Source organism: Argentina silus (assembly GCF_951799395.1).
Source record: "Argentina silus genome assembly, chromosome: 3".
NCBI lineage: Eukaryota > Metazoa > Chordata > Actinopteri > Argentiniformes > Argentinidae > Argentina > Argentina silus.
The window spans coordinates 21,294,279-21,311,303 of NC_139657.1; the positions used below are offsets into that span (position 1 = coordinate 21,294,279).

Genomic DNA, 17,025 nt, shown 5'->3' on the forward strand with positions numbered 1-17,025 from the left:
GATCTATTCTCATACTGTTTGTTGTAGTCATCACGCATTCTCTACCTAAGCTCTCATATGGGTAGCAAAAGAAAATTAGGGGAAATGTTTTAGAGGTATTTTGACATGAATAAGCGCAAGTTGGCTTTGATAATGCAACCTATGGATTACAGAATAAAGTTTGGATTTTTTAGGAAAGTGAGGAACTAACTAAGGAGACTAATTCCCCTTTTACCTTCCCCCACCCCACCCCATATGGTAGTGTCGATTACTGCATCATTGGCATCGGTCGCATAGGGCGGCAGTGGAAAGCCATCATTTTGCCAGTGTTGGTAAAACCTTTGTTTAAGGTGGAATAATCAATGGTAATAATGCGTCAATTTAGTATTGATTTATTTGAAATATTCTATTCGATGAAACTTATGGGTGCTATGAATTGCTATGAAATGCTATGAATTTGAGCATATTGTGTGCCAACATGCAGTGATATGACAAATGTCCATACATAATCATTAAAAGGAGAAATAAGACAACAATCAACAATAAAACCTGCTTTTTATAAAACAGCTTGATGAGTTTATCGCACAAGGCAATTTTAGGAGAGGATTAATTGTGCCTTTTACTGTAGGACACCTACAATTTAACACCTAAATATAACACCAGTAAATGTTTACTAATTATCATCATTATTATCATCGTGATATCAATATCAGAGCCACATCAAAACAGAAATATCAGGTGATGAGGATATTATTGACAAAGTATTACGATAATAAATATTGTACAGTATTCATTTTGCATAATCCACTCGTCTCCATATCAGATTACAGTGACCAGTAAATATGTTTTCATTGTGATCATTTGCATTTCCCCATGTAATGTACTGTATATTATTTGCTTGAGATATGAAACATACAGTTCTACGAAAAGTCTTTAGTTATCATATTTTAGCCCCTAATATTCAGTAGGTTTATCGTGATGGCCAAGTTCTGGAGTGTTTATCGTGATGGCCAAGTGCTTTTGACAGTCTTACCATTTCTCCTCATCATCCTGATCACCTCACTTATTGCAGCAGTGATCGTTGTGATGGTTCTGTGATCTGTCTAATGAGGGGGTCTATTAGGCTTGTCAATATAACCTCATACAGTTGTCATAGAGAACATAAGTACCAATTTATTTACAAATCCCTCTATTTTAGCTCACTAAGGAGTGAACTAAAATAGAGGGACTTTTAAATAAATTGGAGTCCTTAATATACCGATAGCAACTTGACAGAGCGATATCACTGTCTAGCAGCAACTTTTGAGAATGTACACATTGTGGCGGTCGTCTTCAAAGTTGTTTTTCTGCGGGTCACAAAAATCTAATTACATCAGCTGAATTAAATGTAAAAGGCTTTGAAAATAAAATGCTCGGGTTACACTCAGTTGAAATTTCAGACATATACGCTAGTTTTTGTGAGAAACAGTAATTTCTAGTTAATATGAAAAGTGTATGCTAGAATACGAAAATACTACTTGTCATGTCTCAAAACCGATATCTATCTTACCTCTGTGTTGTTTTATGTCCTGTGGATTCGAGAAGAAAGATGAGCGAGCCTGTCAGGTAGCCTAATGCGAGATACAGTAGTACCCTAGCGCTAATTAGTTGGAATGCTATTTTCCAGATTTTTCCAACTTTTTATCTCTTTTTATATCTTTATTTAGTCACCCAAATTTTGAGATATGGTTGTGGTTATTGGCTTTCTGAGAGAATAATCTACACAACAACCATATGTGTATTTTACCCAATGCATTTTTAATTGAAAACCCTACTGTATATAATATTGTAAAATAAGCACTACTAATTTTGTAAGCTAGGAGACACGGCATGGACGGGACAGGAGGAAAAATTGTTTTATTTATTGAAGAGGCCAATCTTGATTGGCATCTTCTCCGACGAATGAATGAATGAAACAAAATTAATAAATGAAAACGCTGGTCAGATCTGAAAGAGATTGGCGAAAAAACTTCTCTTCAAGAAGTCTGAAAGTGAGCAAGGCAAGCGCGACTCAAGCGCACTCACTGTTCTGTTAATCCCAAACTCACCCTCAAATACACTGCTTTCAAATAAATTGTAAAATAAAACAACAAAGAATGAAAAGCTATAGTATACTGTAAAATATTGTCTGCTGTTGTATATTGTAAAAAACATGAAATACAATAATTAAAATGACACTCAAATATTCAATTAATATCATCTCACAAATGGGGCAAGTGGAGACACAACACATTGCCTATCCATTAGAATGCTTGAAGATGGCCCGTGGAGTTTTGCCAAGGTGAAATACCTCAAATAAAACATGTGAAAAAGTGAAGTTGACCCGCTACTGCTGTGGTGAGACTGCCCCGCTACGGTCACTAAACTATGAACCTTTTAAACTCTCACCTACTGTAACACAAGAGTTGGGCTCAATTCCATTTAGACTCAATCAATTCAGGAAGTGGATTGAAATTCAATTCATGAACTAAAGTCCACTTTTTAATTCAGCCCATTGACTGAATAGTAATGTACATATATGACCATGACCTGACCATAAGAGGACCATATACTTACACAGTACACACCACCGTGCCGATAGTCACGTGGATGTCATCCTTGGTGGCCGTGTCCAGGTTGTTGCCTGAGATGGTGATGACCGTCCCCCCGGCTTTTGGACCCCTGGAGGGCTGCACCGAGTGGGGATGGGGGTCCTGGAGGAAAAGAGCCAGGAAAAACACACACTCATCTTAGTGTCTCATCTCTTCCCCCCCCCCTCCCCCCTCCCCCCCCCCACACACACACACACAAACACACACTGCATCTGCTTCAATTTGCTGAGCAAACAGTCAGGCAGAGCCGTTTCCCTGGGGGAGATTTAGCAGTGAGAGAAATGAAAAAGCTACTTAAATTGCTACAATGTCCCCTGTTAAAGCATCAGAGGAAATGGGCACTGTGTAGCATCTGGCTAAACTAGCATACATACAGTATAAATCAATTCTGTCTTATCATACAGTGCATTACCTCGCCTTGTAATGTGACAGCACCCAGGAGTTTATTCAACAGAACATTAATGTATTGTATTTGGATATTAAACTAAAATGGGCATGTGTGCCGATAAGGAGCACTGTAGCAGGGAAATGGAAAATATAACAATGGTCATAAAACAACTAAATCAGCTAAAAGCATGGGGGGAGACATTTTCCAGCTGGCAATTCAATCTCTCTATTTCTGAAAGAGTGTGGTTACCCTGTATGTGAAGATGGCAGAGGAAGTTCCTCTCTTCCCTCCCTCCACCTCCACCTCCACTTCCCCCGAGTTGGTGCTCAGGGGGTCCAGGGGGCCGATCACACACACCACACTGGAGACAGAGAATGAAAGGAAGACATTTTGGATTAATAGTTGGTGGTTAGGGTGCTACATACTTAGCTTGTAATGTTAGAGAGAGGTAGGGCAGGTGCTCTTGGGATGCAACAGACTAAGGCAAAGGCAGTCCAGGGTATCAACAGAAAACTGTTTATCAAAATGGCACATCTCGCTTGAGAGTAGTTTTTGACCAAAAAATCAGGTTATTGACATTTTAGATTGTAAACTAGGCTGTGTGTCGTCAATTCTCACACACTATGGGAGAGGGATTAGTGTGTATTACGGTACCTGGTTGAGACAGCGTATTTCTCCTCTTGGTGTATACACGGGACCCCCACTACCGTGATGCTCTTGATGTCTTCCTTGTGGATGCCCAGGTTCGAGCCCTTAATCGTGACGGAGATGCCCCCCCCCATGGGTCCGAAGCGAGGGATGATCTAGGAAAGGAGGATTGGGGAAAGAAGGCTTTTAGATTATAAAGTGCAGCATCATGCAGCAAGACTGCATAAACAGATGGGCTGCAGTGGGTTGGCTGCCATTCATCTCTCAGTTACACCTCATTAGTAAAGGACTGAACTGATACCATTGTCTGTAGCTATGTAAACTGGACCATTGAATAAAGTGATAACAAAAAGTCAATACTGTCTCCAAAAAGTCAATATATACCAAAATGTAAATTATTTCATAGGTCAAGGTTCAATGGTCAAAGAGGTGACATGTTGCTTACTCACAGTAGAGATCTGGGGGTCAGGGCACTCTGTGTCCTGTGGATCCTCCAAGCCTTGTTGACTGCTCATACACAGCTTTTCGTAGACACAGGACTTCCTCTTGATGCACCACACACACCTGTACTTGGGGTCTGCGTTCTTACACAGGCTGCAGTCCTCCCTGCCCAGCGAGCAGTTGTACAGGTTCACTGAAGAGAGGACAGACAGGGATGAGGAAAGGGACACTTTAGAATACACAGACTCATGCCACTGTTGTCCAAAGGGATCAATAAAGTTGTTGAATTGAACATTTTCTTAAATGGCATTGGGATCAGATGCCTGATCATGTCTGAGTATGATCAATTAAATTGGATGATTGAATAGAACCAGTCAACTTTCCACTGAGTGTTAAACCAATGCTAATGAAAGATCAAAGAAGGCTTACTGTACCAAAACACATAAAGGCATTATCTACAGTAAAGCATTGCATATTAAATTGTATGACATACCATTCAGGGTGCTGTCTATCTTTTTTCCAGAGTTTTTGTCCTTCACATAGAACAGAACATTGGTTTCCTGTGACTTATCGAAGGAAAACTAGAAACGGGGACAAAATGAAATATTAATAGTGTACGTGGAAACCAATGATAAATGGCACTTCAACATTTTCAAAAGCATGGGCGGCTTTTCGATGCCTGAACATAAAGGTTCTCCTTATATTCACTTTGGCAGGCGTTCAAACACAGCACAGGAAATCGATGTTTAAAAAAGAACATTGCTGGGGGCTAGTCACTGTAACAGTTTCCCAAACACACAGAACTGAGAATTGAAGGAACATTGGTGTTTGTCCATAGGGGGGTGCTAGAATATCAAAGTGACTATATACAGGCAAACCAGGTAAAGGGTGAACCTGCACAAGCAATACTATGTCACTCTTTTAAACAGGTCTCTTGCTTACTGACTTGCTTACTTGTTTGCTTGCCATTGCTTATATATAACTATTGAGGTTGTTGTTAAATGTGCATTGTTTTAACATTTTGGGCGATGTCATTGCAATGACACTGACTCAACAGTGCACAGACAGAGAGGGTACACACATCAAAACCGTTGAAACTGTAGAATGGTCCGTCCTCGGATCTGACGTCCTCCTCTATGTTCCTCATGAGCTCTGTGCCAATGGTGAAAGTCCGGTCCTAGAGACGGAGGGAGAGAGGGAGGGAGGGGAGGGTGAGATGGACAACATTAAACAAGTTCATTCTGCAAGACTCAGTTGTTATACTCTGATTCAATGAATAGTCAGATTTAGAGTTAGCTGTTGGTCTTTGTATGAACTTTATAGACATGGAGGTGTCTGAGGGGTGCATATATCCAAAATGGTCACAACTACAAAAACATGTAAACCATTAAGATTAGGTTTGTGTTAGATTATTTGATTAATCGATTAGTCAGTCGCTGGCATTCAAAAGTATTTAAGAAAAGGTAATTGATGAATAAAAAAAGACCACTTTTCCCTCACTTTATGTGGCACAACTAAAGCAAGCCACTTGTCTGTGAGACTGTGGGTGGGATTTGTTTAATTTTATCCAACAGAAGCAGACCCTGCTCTGTCATTCATTAACTGTCTCTATCAAATCACTCCTGGCAGGCTGGTCAAACAAGAGCTCTGCAGTCATAACAAAAAAAACGAGCATAACTGTTATGGAAATTACTGTGTTGTGGGATCAGTTAATCGATTAATTGACCCTGATGACCATTAATTAATCCAGCGGTTAATCCTGGGGTTCAATCAAAAATTTCCTGTGACCCCAACAACTTAATTGTGGGCTATGCCAACGCATAATAATGACATCCAAATGTGTTCTAATCGCCTAAAAGATATGAATGAGATATGATAGATATGAACCCCAAAATATTGCAATATACAGTACACTCACAGAGGACTTTATTAGGAACACTATACAAATGCTGGGCAGGGCCTCCCTTTGCTCTCAAAACAGCCTCAATTCTTCATGGCATTGATTCCACAAGATGTTGGAAACTTTCCATTGAGATTCTGGTCCATGATGATATGATTGCATCACGCAATTGGAGATTTTTCAGGTGCACTTTCAAGCTGTGAATCTCCCGTTCTACCACATCGCAAAGGTGTTCTATTAGATTCAGATCCGGTGACTGAGAAAGCCACTGAAGAACACTGACCTCATTGTCATGTTCATGAAACCAGTTTGAGATGACTTTTGCTTTGTGACATTGCACATTATCATTTGGCCATGAAGGGATGCACATGATCAGCAACAATACTCAAATAAGCTGTGGCATTGAAGCAATGATAGATTGGTATTAATGGGCCCTAAGTGTGCCAAGAAAACATTCCCCACACCATTACACCACCTCCACCATGAGAAGGTGTACAGGTGTTCTTAATAAAGTGTTCAGTGAGTGTAGGCTACAGGTAAAAAACACAGACAATGTTTGTCTTCATACAAAATACAAATGTTTGTGTCGCATTTATCAAATCATAGAGGTTAGTTTGATTTTCTCAGGGGAGCCCACATGAGGTCCCGACCCGAAGTTTGGGAACTGCTGAATTTATCGATTACCAAAAACTTGAATCGGACCCATCTCTAATGATGATCTATTAATTTACCTGGTACAAGTCCAAGTTAATGCCCTCAAAACTGATGGTGGTTTTGAACCCAACGGGAATGAGTACAGGATCTGGGTTCTCAAACTGTGGACATCTCGCCCCCTACATTGAGATGGAAATAAATTTAATATTAATTTCATAAATGTACATTTTAGAACATTTATTAACACTATATCCTCTATCTTTAGTCATTTAGCAGAGGTGCTCATCCAGAGCGACAGATTATGTATCAGATTTCTGCTGATTCATACATTTATACTCAACACCTTGATATGTTTCATGCATAAGGAAATGGCTCTTAATAATGTATTATACTTGAGTGTAAACCCTTTCTGGAGAGTATTAACCCTTTCTAACCTGTCTGTGTTTGATTATGTAAGCGCCAACAACAGTGTCGTCCATGTCATTGCAGGTGTGGTCATGGGTGTTCCACTGGCATCCCCACGTGCTGGCCACACAGGACGTACACCTGAGACACACATACACGCACGCACGCACACATTCTTGTTTAAAAAAAAAAAAAACATGCATACTCATCATAGAATTCAATTAATGTAACAGAATCCATGCTGAGGGTAAAATATATCTCTGTAACGTCTGACAAACAAAACTCATTTATCAGATGTTTCCTGCAGATGAAAAAACAGCATGGGGAAGCAGAGAGAGAGGAAAAACACATACAGGGGAGATCGAATTTAATTTTTTGATTAATGAAAAGGAAACTAAAGCAATTTCCTCCCGTTAGCAATAAAAATGGAAAATGCAAGAGGTGCATTCCATCCCCCGGTATCCGTCATGCACCACATTTTACACACGGACCTTTTCTCTCATCTGTTCGCATGGTGCTATTCATTTCCATCAAGGTTGTCTAAGACTCTACGTCAATACACACAAAAGGCCAGTGTGTGTTCGGTCTAAAGAGAGTATTGTACTGCACTGTAAGAGATGGGAACAACTCACGGCATATTTTCAGCTTTCTTCACAGTGGCAGAGCAGTTGTAGAACTTGAACTCCCTGGTCGCCAGCTCCAACGTCTCATTTACAAAGATCTTAACGGGCACTGCCACAAAATCTATAAAGGGGCACAGCGCAGGGTGGACGAGGTGTGAGTGAGTGGATGAAGGTTGCATTGCCCTCTATAGCTCACCTGGGTTCAAATAGTATTTGAAATAATTTGAATACTTCAGCTGTGCTCGATTGAGCTTGTCTGGGGAAATAGTGCCAAAATGAAATAATCCCAAAAGTGCAAATCCCACCTTCCTGGCACTACGGTGAGGCAAAATCAGACACTAAATGTATTTCAGAAAATGTCCAATACTATTTGAACCCAGGTCTGCTCCTTACATACTAGTCTTTCAGCTCATTGACAGAGAGTTACAGGAGCCGATTGTGTTGTGGAGACTGAGAGACATGGTGTACCCTGGTCTTCAGGTGTGGGGGGTATGGCATCAGGGTTGGGGAGGGCGCATGTCACCTGACCCGAGTCAGACATGGTGCCTTCACTCAGGAACGTGAGGAACATGCAGCGCAGGCGGTCAGAGCCCCCAATGGAGGGGAGGGAAGGAAGGTTGATCTCAACCTGAGAGAGAGAGAGAGAGAGAGAGAGAGAGAGAGAGTGAGGAGGGGGAGGGAGAGAGAGAGGTAGGGTGAGAGGGAGAAGGAGAGAGTGTGAGCAGAGGTAGAGAGAGAGAGAGTGAGAGAGAAAGAGCGAGAGAGAATGAGAGAGAGAACGAGAGAGAATGAGAGAGAAAACGAGAGAGAATGAGAGAGAGTGAGTGTGAGAGAGAGAGAGAGGGGGATAGGATGGGTGAGAGAGAAAGAGGTTAGATGGCAGAGAAAGGAGAGAGAGTGAATCAGTGGGCCTTGAGCGCACACCAACACATACAGTCCCTCAGTTATAATAAGCTCGGTTTCAGTTTTCAAAATAGATCAATACAGAGGAGGGGACTGAGAGTAGAGAGCCGCTGATTCAGAATGGAAAACAGTTTTTTTTTAAATAATTTCTAGAAGCAGCGCTAGTGGCCCTGTATGCACTGTAATACCTGCTGAGTCTTCTTGCAGCTGAGGTTGGCTGGGTAGAAGGACACAATCTTCACACATTGCAACCTTGGACTCCATAACCAACCGTTCTTCTCCTCTGCACGCCGGCAGTCAGACCTCCTGGTACACCTATGGCAGAGGGACATCAACACCCATCAGCCACTGCTCCAAGCCTACTGAGTATCTCTATACACCCCCCATGTCATGGTGTCCTTTGACCTTAAATTGTAGTCATTGTAGCCTGCTTGCCCCAAATATGTTTTTGCTATTAGTCAACTCCTATTAATGTCATTTGGAATGATATTGAATTGTCTAATAGCACAACCAGGTAATAGTCATTGTTATTTACAGTTATAATAACCCACACCCAAGTACACTAATATCAATTGTGTAGTGCTGTACAAGTGATAGGGTCAACTCTCCAGTACAACTCTCCATATAGATCTAAGGACTCATGGCACCATGTAAATGGGTGAGTAGAGAAACACAATCAAGGGCCAAAGTTCTGTGAGAGTCAGCAATAAAAACCAAGAGCAAACACACTGCTGCTCTGTACATAACGAGGGAATGTACAGTCAATCCCAAATAAAACTATATAGAGAGAGACATGCTTATTGCCCACCTGCCCTCCAGAACACACCAGCCACAGTACGGGTCCTTCAGCTCCACACAAGACTGACAGTCAGTCTTCAGATGGCATGTTTGCACTGGCACCTTGATGATCTATAGTAGCACACAGAGCACACATAAATAAACAGATACAGACAAACAAGCGCAGACACATATGCTCACTCACACGCACACACGCACACACACTTCTCCCTCTACACCGGTTATAAAGCATCTGTTCATTTCTCTCTGCAGCGCTACAAACAACACAACAAACAACACTAACAAACAGCAGCATGTGGCTCCGTAGAGAATGGTGATAGAAGACTATACCTTTTTCTCTGTTGTGACATACAGGTGGCTGTGCTCATGGTCGAAGAAGAGGTTCTTGTTGACTCTCTCCCCCGTGATTTCACATGGACTGCTGTACATCTCAGGGTTGCTGGTCAGATGGGCCTGACAGGACCAGACCATCAACTTACTGTCAATGGATGCTAGGCTACTTCACTAAGTAAGTAATGCAAAGGCATTAAAAATAAAAACCCTTTGCCTCCACCAACTCCCTCCCTCCTTTATCAAAGCATTTTGTCCTAGCTCCTTCCCTTGTACTGTACACTACCCCATGTGCACCCACAAACACCCTCTAACATTCATGTCCCATTCTACAGAAATAGCCTAACCTCTTACCTTATGGCCCCCACCCTCCCTTCCCACCAATGTACTTTATGTATCCACATGCCAGTCAAATACATCACTGATATAGTATGTTGGGATTGACGCAGATGAAATGCATGAATAAAATACACAAGGTAACATGAATAAAATAAACAAGGTAATAAAATCGTCCCTTCAATTGCAACCTTCCCTGGCACCTTGCATTATACATCCCCCTCTACCGTATATATCTCCCCCCTTTGTCCTCTCCTCTTAATTTACTCCTGTAGTATTTTACCCTAGCACCTTGACTTATATATCACCCTAACCAACCCATAAGTTTTCTTCCAGTCTCCTTTCCTTGCCACCTTACCTTGCACACTTCTCCTTCGCTGTTTCCCAGGAAGGCAATGGTGTGGTCATTTTCCACGGCAATGGCCACGGCGGTCAGCAGGCCCTTCTTGGTGACCACCGCTTCGGCCTGCAAGGCGAACTCCGGCTTACTGGCCAGCGGCGAGGGCAGAAAATCAGCCCCACACTTGTAGCTGTTCAGTGTATCCTTCTGCAGATGGGAGAGAAGAGATGAGAAATCTATACAGAGCTCCCAAAAAGGAGCCTAGACTATGAGGTGTAATGTGTTTCACATTATTGATCATAATATAATTCATTGATTCTTGGTTATTTGATGTGTTCTTGGAAGTCTACTCAGTCTGGCTTGTCTAGACTCATGGGGTCTACCAAGAGTCTACCCATGAGTCTGGCAAACTTTGTGTGTAAATGGCTATATTGCAGCCAAAAGACACAGCAGCTGTGGAAAACCAGTAACAACATTGTAACATAGTACATTGGTAATTGTAATTGTATCTGTAACTACATAGTAGTAGAGTTGAGCAGTTTAGGTTATTACACTAAACTATTATTATTATTATTATTATTATTATTATTATTATTTTCTAATTCCACTTGTGTAATAACACAAACCTCTCAACTCCATATGCTATACAATGTTGTAACTACAGTAATTACAATTTTACTACACAGCTATAGGGGCGATGTAAAGTGCTACAAAAAAAACGGAGCTACTTACACTGATGCGGGAGGTGCAGAACTCATCCGCTCTTGAGGAGTAAGGGATGTAAACGGCGGGGGTCCCTCCGATCTTGCCTGAGTCGCTGTAGCAGGCGCTGATGATGTCCAACAGCCTCTCGTTGATGGCGTTGAGCGGGTACATGCAGAGGGCTGAGTCTGCGCCGTCGTCTTCCGAGCTGGCCACCATGAAGAGAACCTTGTGCCAGGGAAGGACTTTACCGTACTGACTCGACTCGGTCATGCCTCGTGCCAGCACCTTGCCTGGGGTCGCCACATACGCTGACTGCACCTTGTTGTAGCGGTTCCCCGGCCCGCAGTTGAGCTCCAGCTCTGTGTGGGAGTAGTAGTGCTGATCGTCCTCACACAGCCGTGACACGAAGGTGAGGTTCTTGGTGTCCGAGCCATCCAGTGTGCGCGAGAACAGGAAGTAGACAAAGCCCTCCTCCTTGAAGGCGTGGCGGAAATCGTGCAGGTACTTGGGCACGAAGGGCGTGGTCTGCACGGAGGAGGCCTCGATGATGCTCTCGAACACCACCCACTCCCGGTAGTCCTGGAGGATGCGCGTGCTGATGAGTTTTGTGCTGTCCAGGCTGCCGTAGCCCTTGCCCACCAGGAACACGCTAAAGTCACGCCCGTCTTTGGCGTAGGTGGACATGACGCCTACCACGGCCACCGTGTCCTCTATGCTAGCCACGTAGGTCCTCTCCCCTTTGTTATCGCTATAGTATAGCTGCTGCTCCACGTTGGTCAGGTTGAGCAAGGAGCAGATGCCCCGGTAGCGGCTGCCGCATACGATGAGCGAGCCGTTGGCCCGGTGCACCAGGAGGAGCTTGTTGAGGTTGGCCATGGGCTTGATGTCGTGGCAGGCCGAGGTCGAGGCCGGAGGAGTGCAGCTCCGGGAGTCATCCTTAGGGCCTGTCTCGGCGCGGGCCTCCTGGCGGAGCGAGGCATCCAGCTGGACGATGGTGTTGACGGCCCCCAGGTAGATGCGGCCACTCTGGGGGTCCTGGACCACATTGTTGATGGGAGTCTCAAAGGTGAAGTCCAGGATGGGGTCCTTCAGGGAGAGGGATGCTGAGGACAGGCAGAGGAGGAGCACAGGGACAGCCTGGACCCAGCTCGCCATCTCTGAGGAGGAGAGAGAGGCAGGGGTGAGGGATGTTGCATGACACATCATACATAGAGACACGTAGACATACAAACACGCACACGCATGGTCATACACGTACGCACAAACACGCACACAGCGATTATCAAATGGGTCACTTGTAGGTCAGACATCAGTCATGCATTCCTGGGTCAGTCATGGGTTTAGGGCCGAGGGACAGCCCGGTATTGAACGAGAACATTTAGATCTAGAATCAGACCCTTATATAAAATTAAAATAACACATATAAAATTCAAATGATTCAAATCCTTGTTCTAGTTTAACAAGGATACTATATTTCAAGATTTGATGTGTTAAATTGCAATTAAATAAAACACATTAGAGAGTAACTCCCGGGACTAAATAAAATAAGGCCAACAACTAGATCATTTTGAAACAAAATCCTGAAAGCTTGACAAAATTCCAGGATGTTCTTTCTTTGTTCCTTTTGTGTGAAGGGATATACAATAGCCTATGTTCACTAGGAATATTGCTTTGTTTATGGTAACATGATCGCACACAGCATCCCTTTGATACACAAAAACAGCCACACACCCTCAAACAGCAGGTGGCTAAGGCATCCTTCTCCCTCTCTGCTGATTGCCCACGCTGTGGTTAATGTGGAGCTGCAGGTTGCTGAAGCTGCAACAGCCGACACTGTGTGTGAACACATACTCACACACAAGCAGACTCACACAATACACACACACACTGACAAACTCTCTCTCCATCTCCCTCACTTACACACAAGCAGACTCACAATTCTCTCTCACACACACACACACACCTTCAGTGTAAACTATTTATCTCATTCCCTCATATATATACACACACACACCTACTAATTCTCTCTCCCTCTCTCTCACACACACACACACACACACACACACACACACACACACACACACACACACACACACACACACACACACAGCATCCACCTTCACATATACACACTGACACCCACACAAGATATCCTCCTGCTCATTTCACCTAGACAGTTAAGCCCACAGCCACACTTGTCAAATTGAAAACCCCTGAAGCTTCCCGGGAGGCAGCCTGTGAATCTGTGTTTTATTATGTTAACCTGCCTTCCCTCAGAACACTAAGTGGGGAGAGGACTGATTAGACATTCACCCTCCGGGGCCCAGTTAATTTCAGCTCCCACTCCCATTTGCATTAAAGTGTCCGTCCTCCCATATTCCCTGATTTTATTTTTCTTTTCATTTCACAACCTCATTCCCTCCCCAAACCCATTTCTCTTGGTAAACGTATCTGCCCTTTTTAATTTCTACCCTCAAACAATTCCATTAAAATTGAAACTGCTATAAACTCACTGGCTGCGCTTAAACCCAACAGGAGTGTTTGGTTGGTCTACATTTTGGAATAAAAAAATAAAATACAAAATTATTGCTTTCTCTAGCACTGTGACTACGAGTGGCACTTGTTCTTATCATAGGTTTTACTTACGATGACTGTTGTGTAGTTGATTCACTTACTTAGACAGATTCACTTACTTATTGTAAGTCGCTTTGGGTAAAAGCATATGCTAAATGACTTGAATGTAAATGTAATGTACTTTTTATTATGAAGAGGGAGAATAGGAGTCTGCAATTTTTCTACCAAGGTTTCACTGAAAGTCACCCTCTCAACACCCTAGAGTCCCAGACATACTTATACACAGGCTTTCTGAAGTGTCCATGTACCCTACTGTGTACCTAGTCTCCAATAGATATTCATGCACCTTAACAGGGTTGAGCTGGTATGCCAACTGCCATTCTGTGGGTATGACTCAGAGTTTCCCACTAAAGTCAATGAGGCGCTACAGCATAATGGCAGTTGATAGGCTTTTCCAGCAGAAAATTAACTGTAGATCTGTTCACTGTAAAGCTCCCAGACTGGGCCAGACTAATCAACAGATTTGGGTTACTCTTGTTTTACCCTTTTTTTTGGTTCCTCTTCTTTAGTACATTGTGAGACTAAACCTACAGAGTTGAGAAAGAACTGCGACTTTGATGGCATATGACCCTCTTTTGGTTTTGTGTGTACAAGAAGAGGAGTGTAATGGATAGTATGTCCATTACCCATCAATTCCATATCCATAATCCATTGTCAGTTCCAAATTGCAGATGGAGAAATTACACAAAAAAAAGATGGATTTTCCAAATATCACTGCTTTCTCTGCCTGAGAAAATGATTTAGGACTCCTGACTTAGTATTGAACATGCTGTGACTGAGCAACTGCTTCCAACTGAGGAGGGTCACTGCACATAGCTGTTACACAAATTTCCCTCAGATGTTGCGTTGTGGGTCACTGCTGCAAAGAAATCCTGAACATTTTTCAAAGGAGCTTGTTCTCTCCAAGGATGTCTTCTTCCCTCTCTCTATCACTTTTCATCCTTTTTTCATGGGCTTAATCCAGAACAGTGGAGTTAGAGGCTTCAAAGAGCTTCAGTGGAACAGACGTCTCACGACGGTGACACAGGTGGAGCCCGGCCCCTTTGTCTCTCCAGGCTGTCCCAGCTCACATCTCTAACTCTTCTACACATCTCCGCACCTCTGTACGGGACACGGCAACAGGGATCTCCTACACAGGGCCACTCTGAATAAATAAAAAGCTTTGCTAAATTTAGCGGTTGCACACTGCGTTAGCATGCAGCTAATGAAGCCTCCAATGGCCAGGGATAAATAATAATGAAACGAGCAAGGCGCTAATGAGCAAGGCACATCTGGATAGACAGGCTCACGAGAAAGGCTTGATTGTTAAATGAAAGCAGTCTTCCAATGCAGGGGAGAAATGGCTTTACCTCGAGGAGAGAAAATAAACTATAGCCTCCCTTATTGGCAGTTCATGGTAGCCACTGGCTGCTTTAATTTCACTGGTTGATCCAAGTGTTTGGAGAGAAAAGTGTCGGAAATGGAAAGAAAAGGGGGAATTTTGTCCAAGAGGAGATACTTGTACAGGCCTGAAAAGCAGGGCAAGACCGGATGCGTCCTGCTTTGTAGCTGTATAGCCCTCACACTTCTGGCTGTCAATCATCTTCATACATCCCCACCCATCCCCAAGACATCAGGACATGTCTGTGCAGGAAAAGCATCGGTCAGCAGAGGAAAATGAAAGATAATTGAAAAAATGGCAGGTGTGCGCACGTACATGCACTCTCACGCACACGCACATGCGCACATGCACACACAGCTTGAAGTGCTGACAAGGTAATCCCCTCCTACCACACAGAGGCACTTCTCACACTATCATGCCGTTTTTTTTTTTTTACACAGGCCACGGAAACAGCATGGCGGTCCACGGTGTCCTACCCATCCCCCCACTACAGAGGACCATCCACATCCTCTTCCGAGGAAAACATCTTAACTGCAGGAGGAAGTGAGTGCGTCTGCTCATCAAATCTCCAGCATGCTGAACAGACACAGAGAGTGAGTCATGGCCCTATTGCTGATCTGGCATCTTTGAAACCAGCACAAGTGCTACTCTCTTACTCATTAAACAGATATGGAGCTAAATAAATAAATAAATAAGACATCCCCCACCGCAAACATAATAGGATATCACCCCATACGGCGCCAGGGCCGCATTCATATTCAGCGACTTCATATCAGCGTTCACTCCCAGTCGGGTAGATGTCATCCCTGACGGTGACGGCTGACGTCTTCATATTAAAGCAGTGTTATGCGCTGAGAAAAGTGAGCCGCCATTAAATTAGTCGCCCCGTCCCTGGAGGCCCCAAGCTGGGGGTGAGAGAGGGGTTAACACTCAATTGCCTATCTGCCCCTGTCTCTACTCAGTGCATGGGTGTTCTGTGGAGCCGTGATAAAGCGCGTACAAGCAATATGACAAAGTGGGTTAGGAGTGGTGGCGGAAACATTAGTTTCCATCAGGTGCTTACACAAGGAGTGTTCATTGTTCTTTTATTTTTTTCTTACGGTGAAATGAAAAAGGCACATTGTTACGGTATAGCATGGAGTAGAGATCGTAGAGCTCTCTCTCCCTCTCTGTATTTCAGTCTATGAGCTCCCCCTCCTCCTCTCTGAGTGAAATTGTTTTAGAAGTGCTTAGGGAAGCTCGTGTGACGACGGCAATCCAATTTCCATATGAACAATTACCCCGCCGTCAGGGTTGGCAGTTCATTTATTTCAATTTGACTGACTGCGAGAGCCACTCGCCAAGGCACCCAACCCAGCCATTGTGTGTAGGGAGGGCACTGAGCACACAAGCATTGATGGGGCCTGGTCTATTACACAGAGGGAGACCCCGCTGCCCTGGCCTGAACACGTGACCCCCAGGAGACTAGCATGACCCAAGAGCACTAACACCACATATGGGCCTACCATTAGACCAGCAGTGTCTGTGTGTGTGTGTGTGTGTGTGTGTGTGTATGCGTCATGTACGGTGGGGGATCAGAGGTCAGCGTAGCCCCCACTCTCTTTCCGTTGAGGTACAGCACTTTTCCTCATTAGGATTGATAGCATGTTTGTTTACTGCACCATTGCTGGTGTCAAGGCTCTGGCTATCTCCTTTCTGCCAGCTGGACACTTGAGCAGGAGAGTACAAACCGCAAGCAGACACACCCTTTGCACACATGCAGTTCAAACACACATGCACACAGACAGACATGCACGCACGCACGCACACGCACACAGACACACAGACAGACAGACAGACAGACAGACTGGGATAATCTCCCAGTGCTTTCTGGCCTCCTCCCTCCCTGCTGCTGGATGTGAATGCCCCTCCACCGGGACACAGCTGGCAT

General features: G+C 43.8%; 1 protein-coding gene across 1 annotated transcript in view; it reads right to left on the reverse strand.

The window, feature by feature from the left end:
• The window catches only part of plxnb2b (plexin b2b), an 82,999-nt gene that overhangs the window by 12,326 nt on the left and 53,648 nt on the right, over positions 1 to 17,025 (reverse strand). The window contains exons 2-16 of the mRNA XM_083667103.1: positions 11,108 to 12,237; positions 10,394 to 10,582; positions 9,700 to 9,822; positions 9,380 to 9,480; positions 8,760 to 8,886; positions 8,137 to 8,296; positions 7,678 to 7,789; positions 7,075 to 7,186; positions 6,718 to 6,819; positions 5,168 to 5,263; positions 4,580 to 4,667; positions 4,095 to 4,279; positions 3,652 to 3,800; positions 3,247 to 3,358; positions 2,575 to 2,711 (exon numbers count right to left, since the gene is read on the reverse strand). Of these exons, the coding sequence (XP_083523229.1) occupies positions 2,575 to 2,711; positions 3,247 to 3,358; positions 3,652 to 3,800; positions 4,095 to 4,279; positions 4,580 to 4,667; positions 5,168 to 5,263; positions 6,718 to 6,819; positions 7,075 to 7,186; positions 7,678 to 7,789; positions 8,137 to 8,296; positions 8,760 to 8,886; positions 9,380 to 9,480; positions 9,700 to 9,822; positions 10,394 to 10,582; positions 11,108 to 12,235 (2,921 nt within the window). The 5' untranslated portion in view covers positions 12,236 to 12,237. The remainder of the gene's footprint in view (positions 1 to 2,574; positions 2,712 to 3,246; positions 3,359 to 3,651; positions 3,801 to 4,094; positions 4,280 to 4,579; positions 4,668 to 5,167; positions 5,264 to 6,717; positions 6,820 to 7,074; positions 7,187 to 7,677; positions 7,790 to 8,136; positions 8,297 to 8,759; positions 8,887 to 9,379; positions 9,481 to 9,699; positions 9,823 to 10,393; positions 10,583 to 11,107; positions 12,238 to 17,025) is intronic.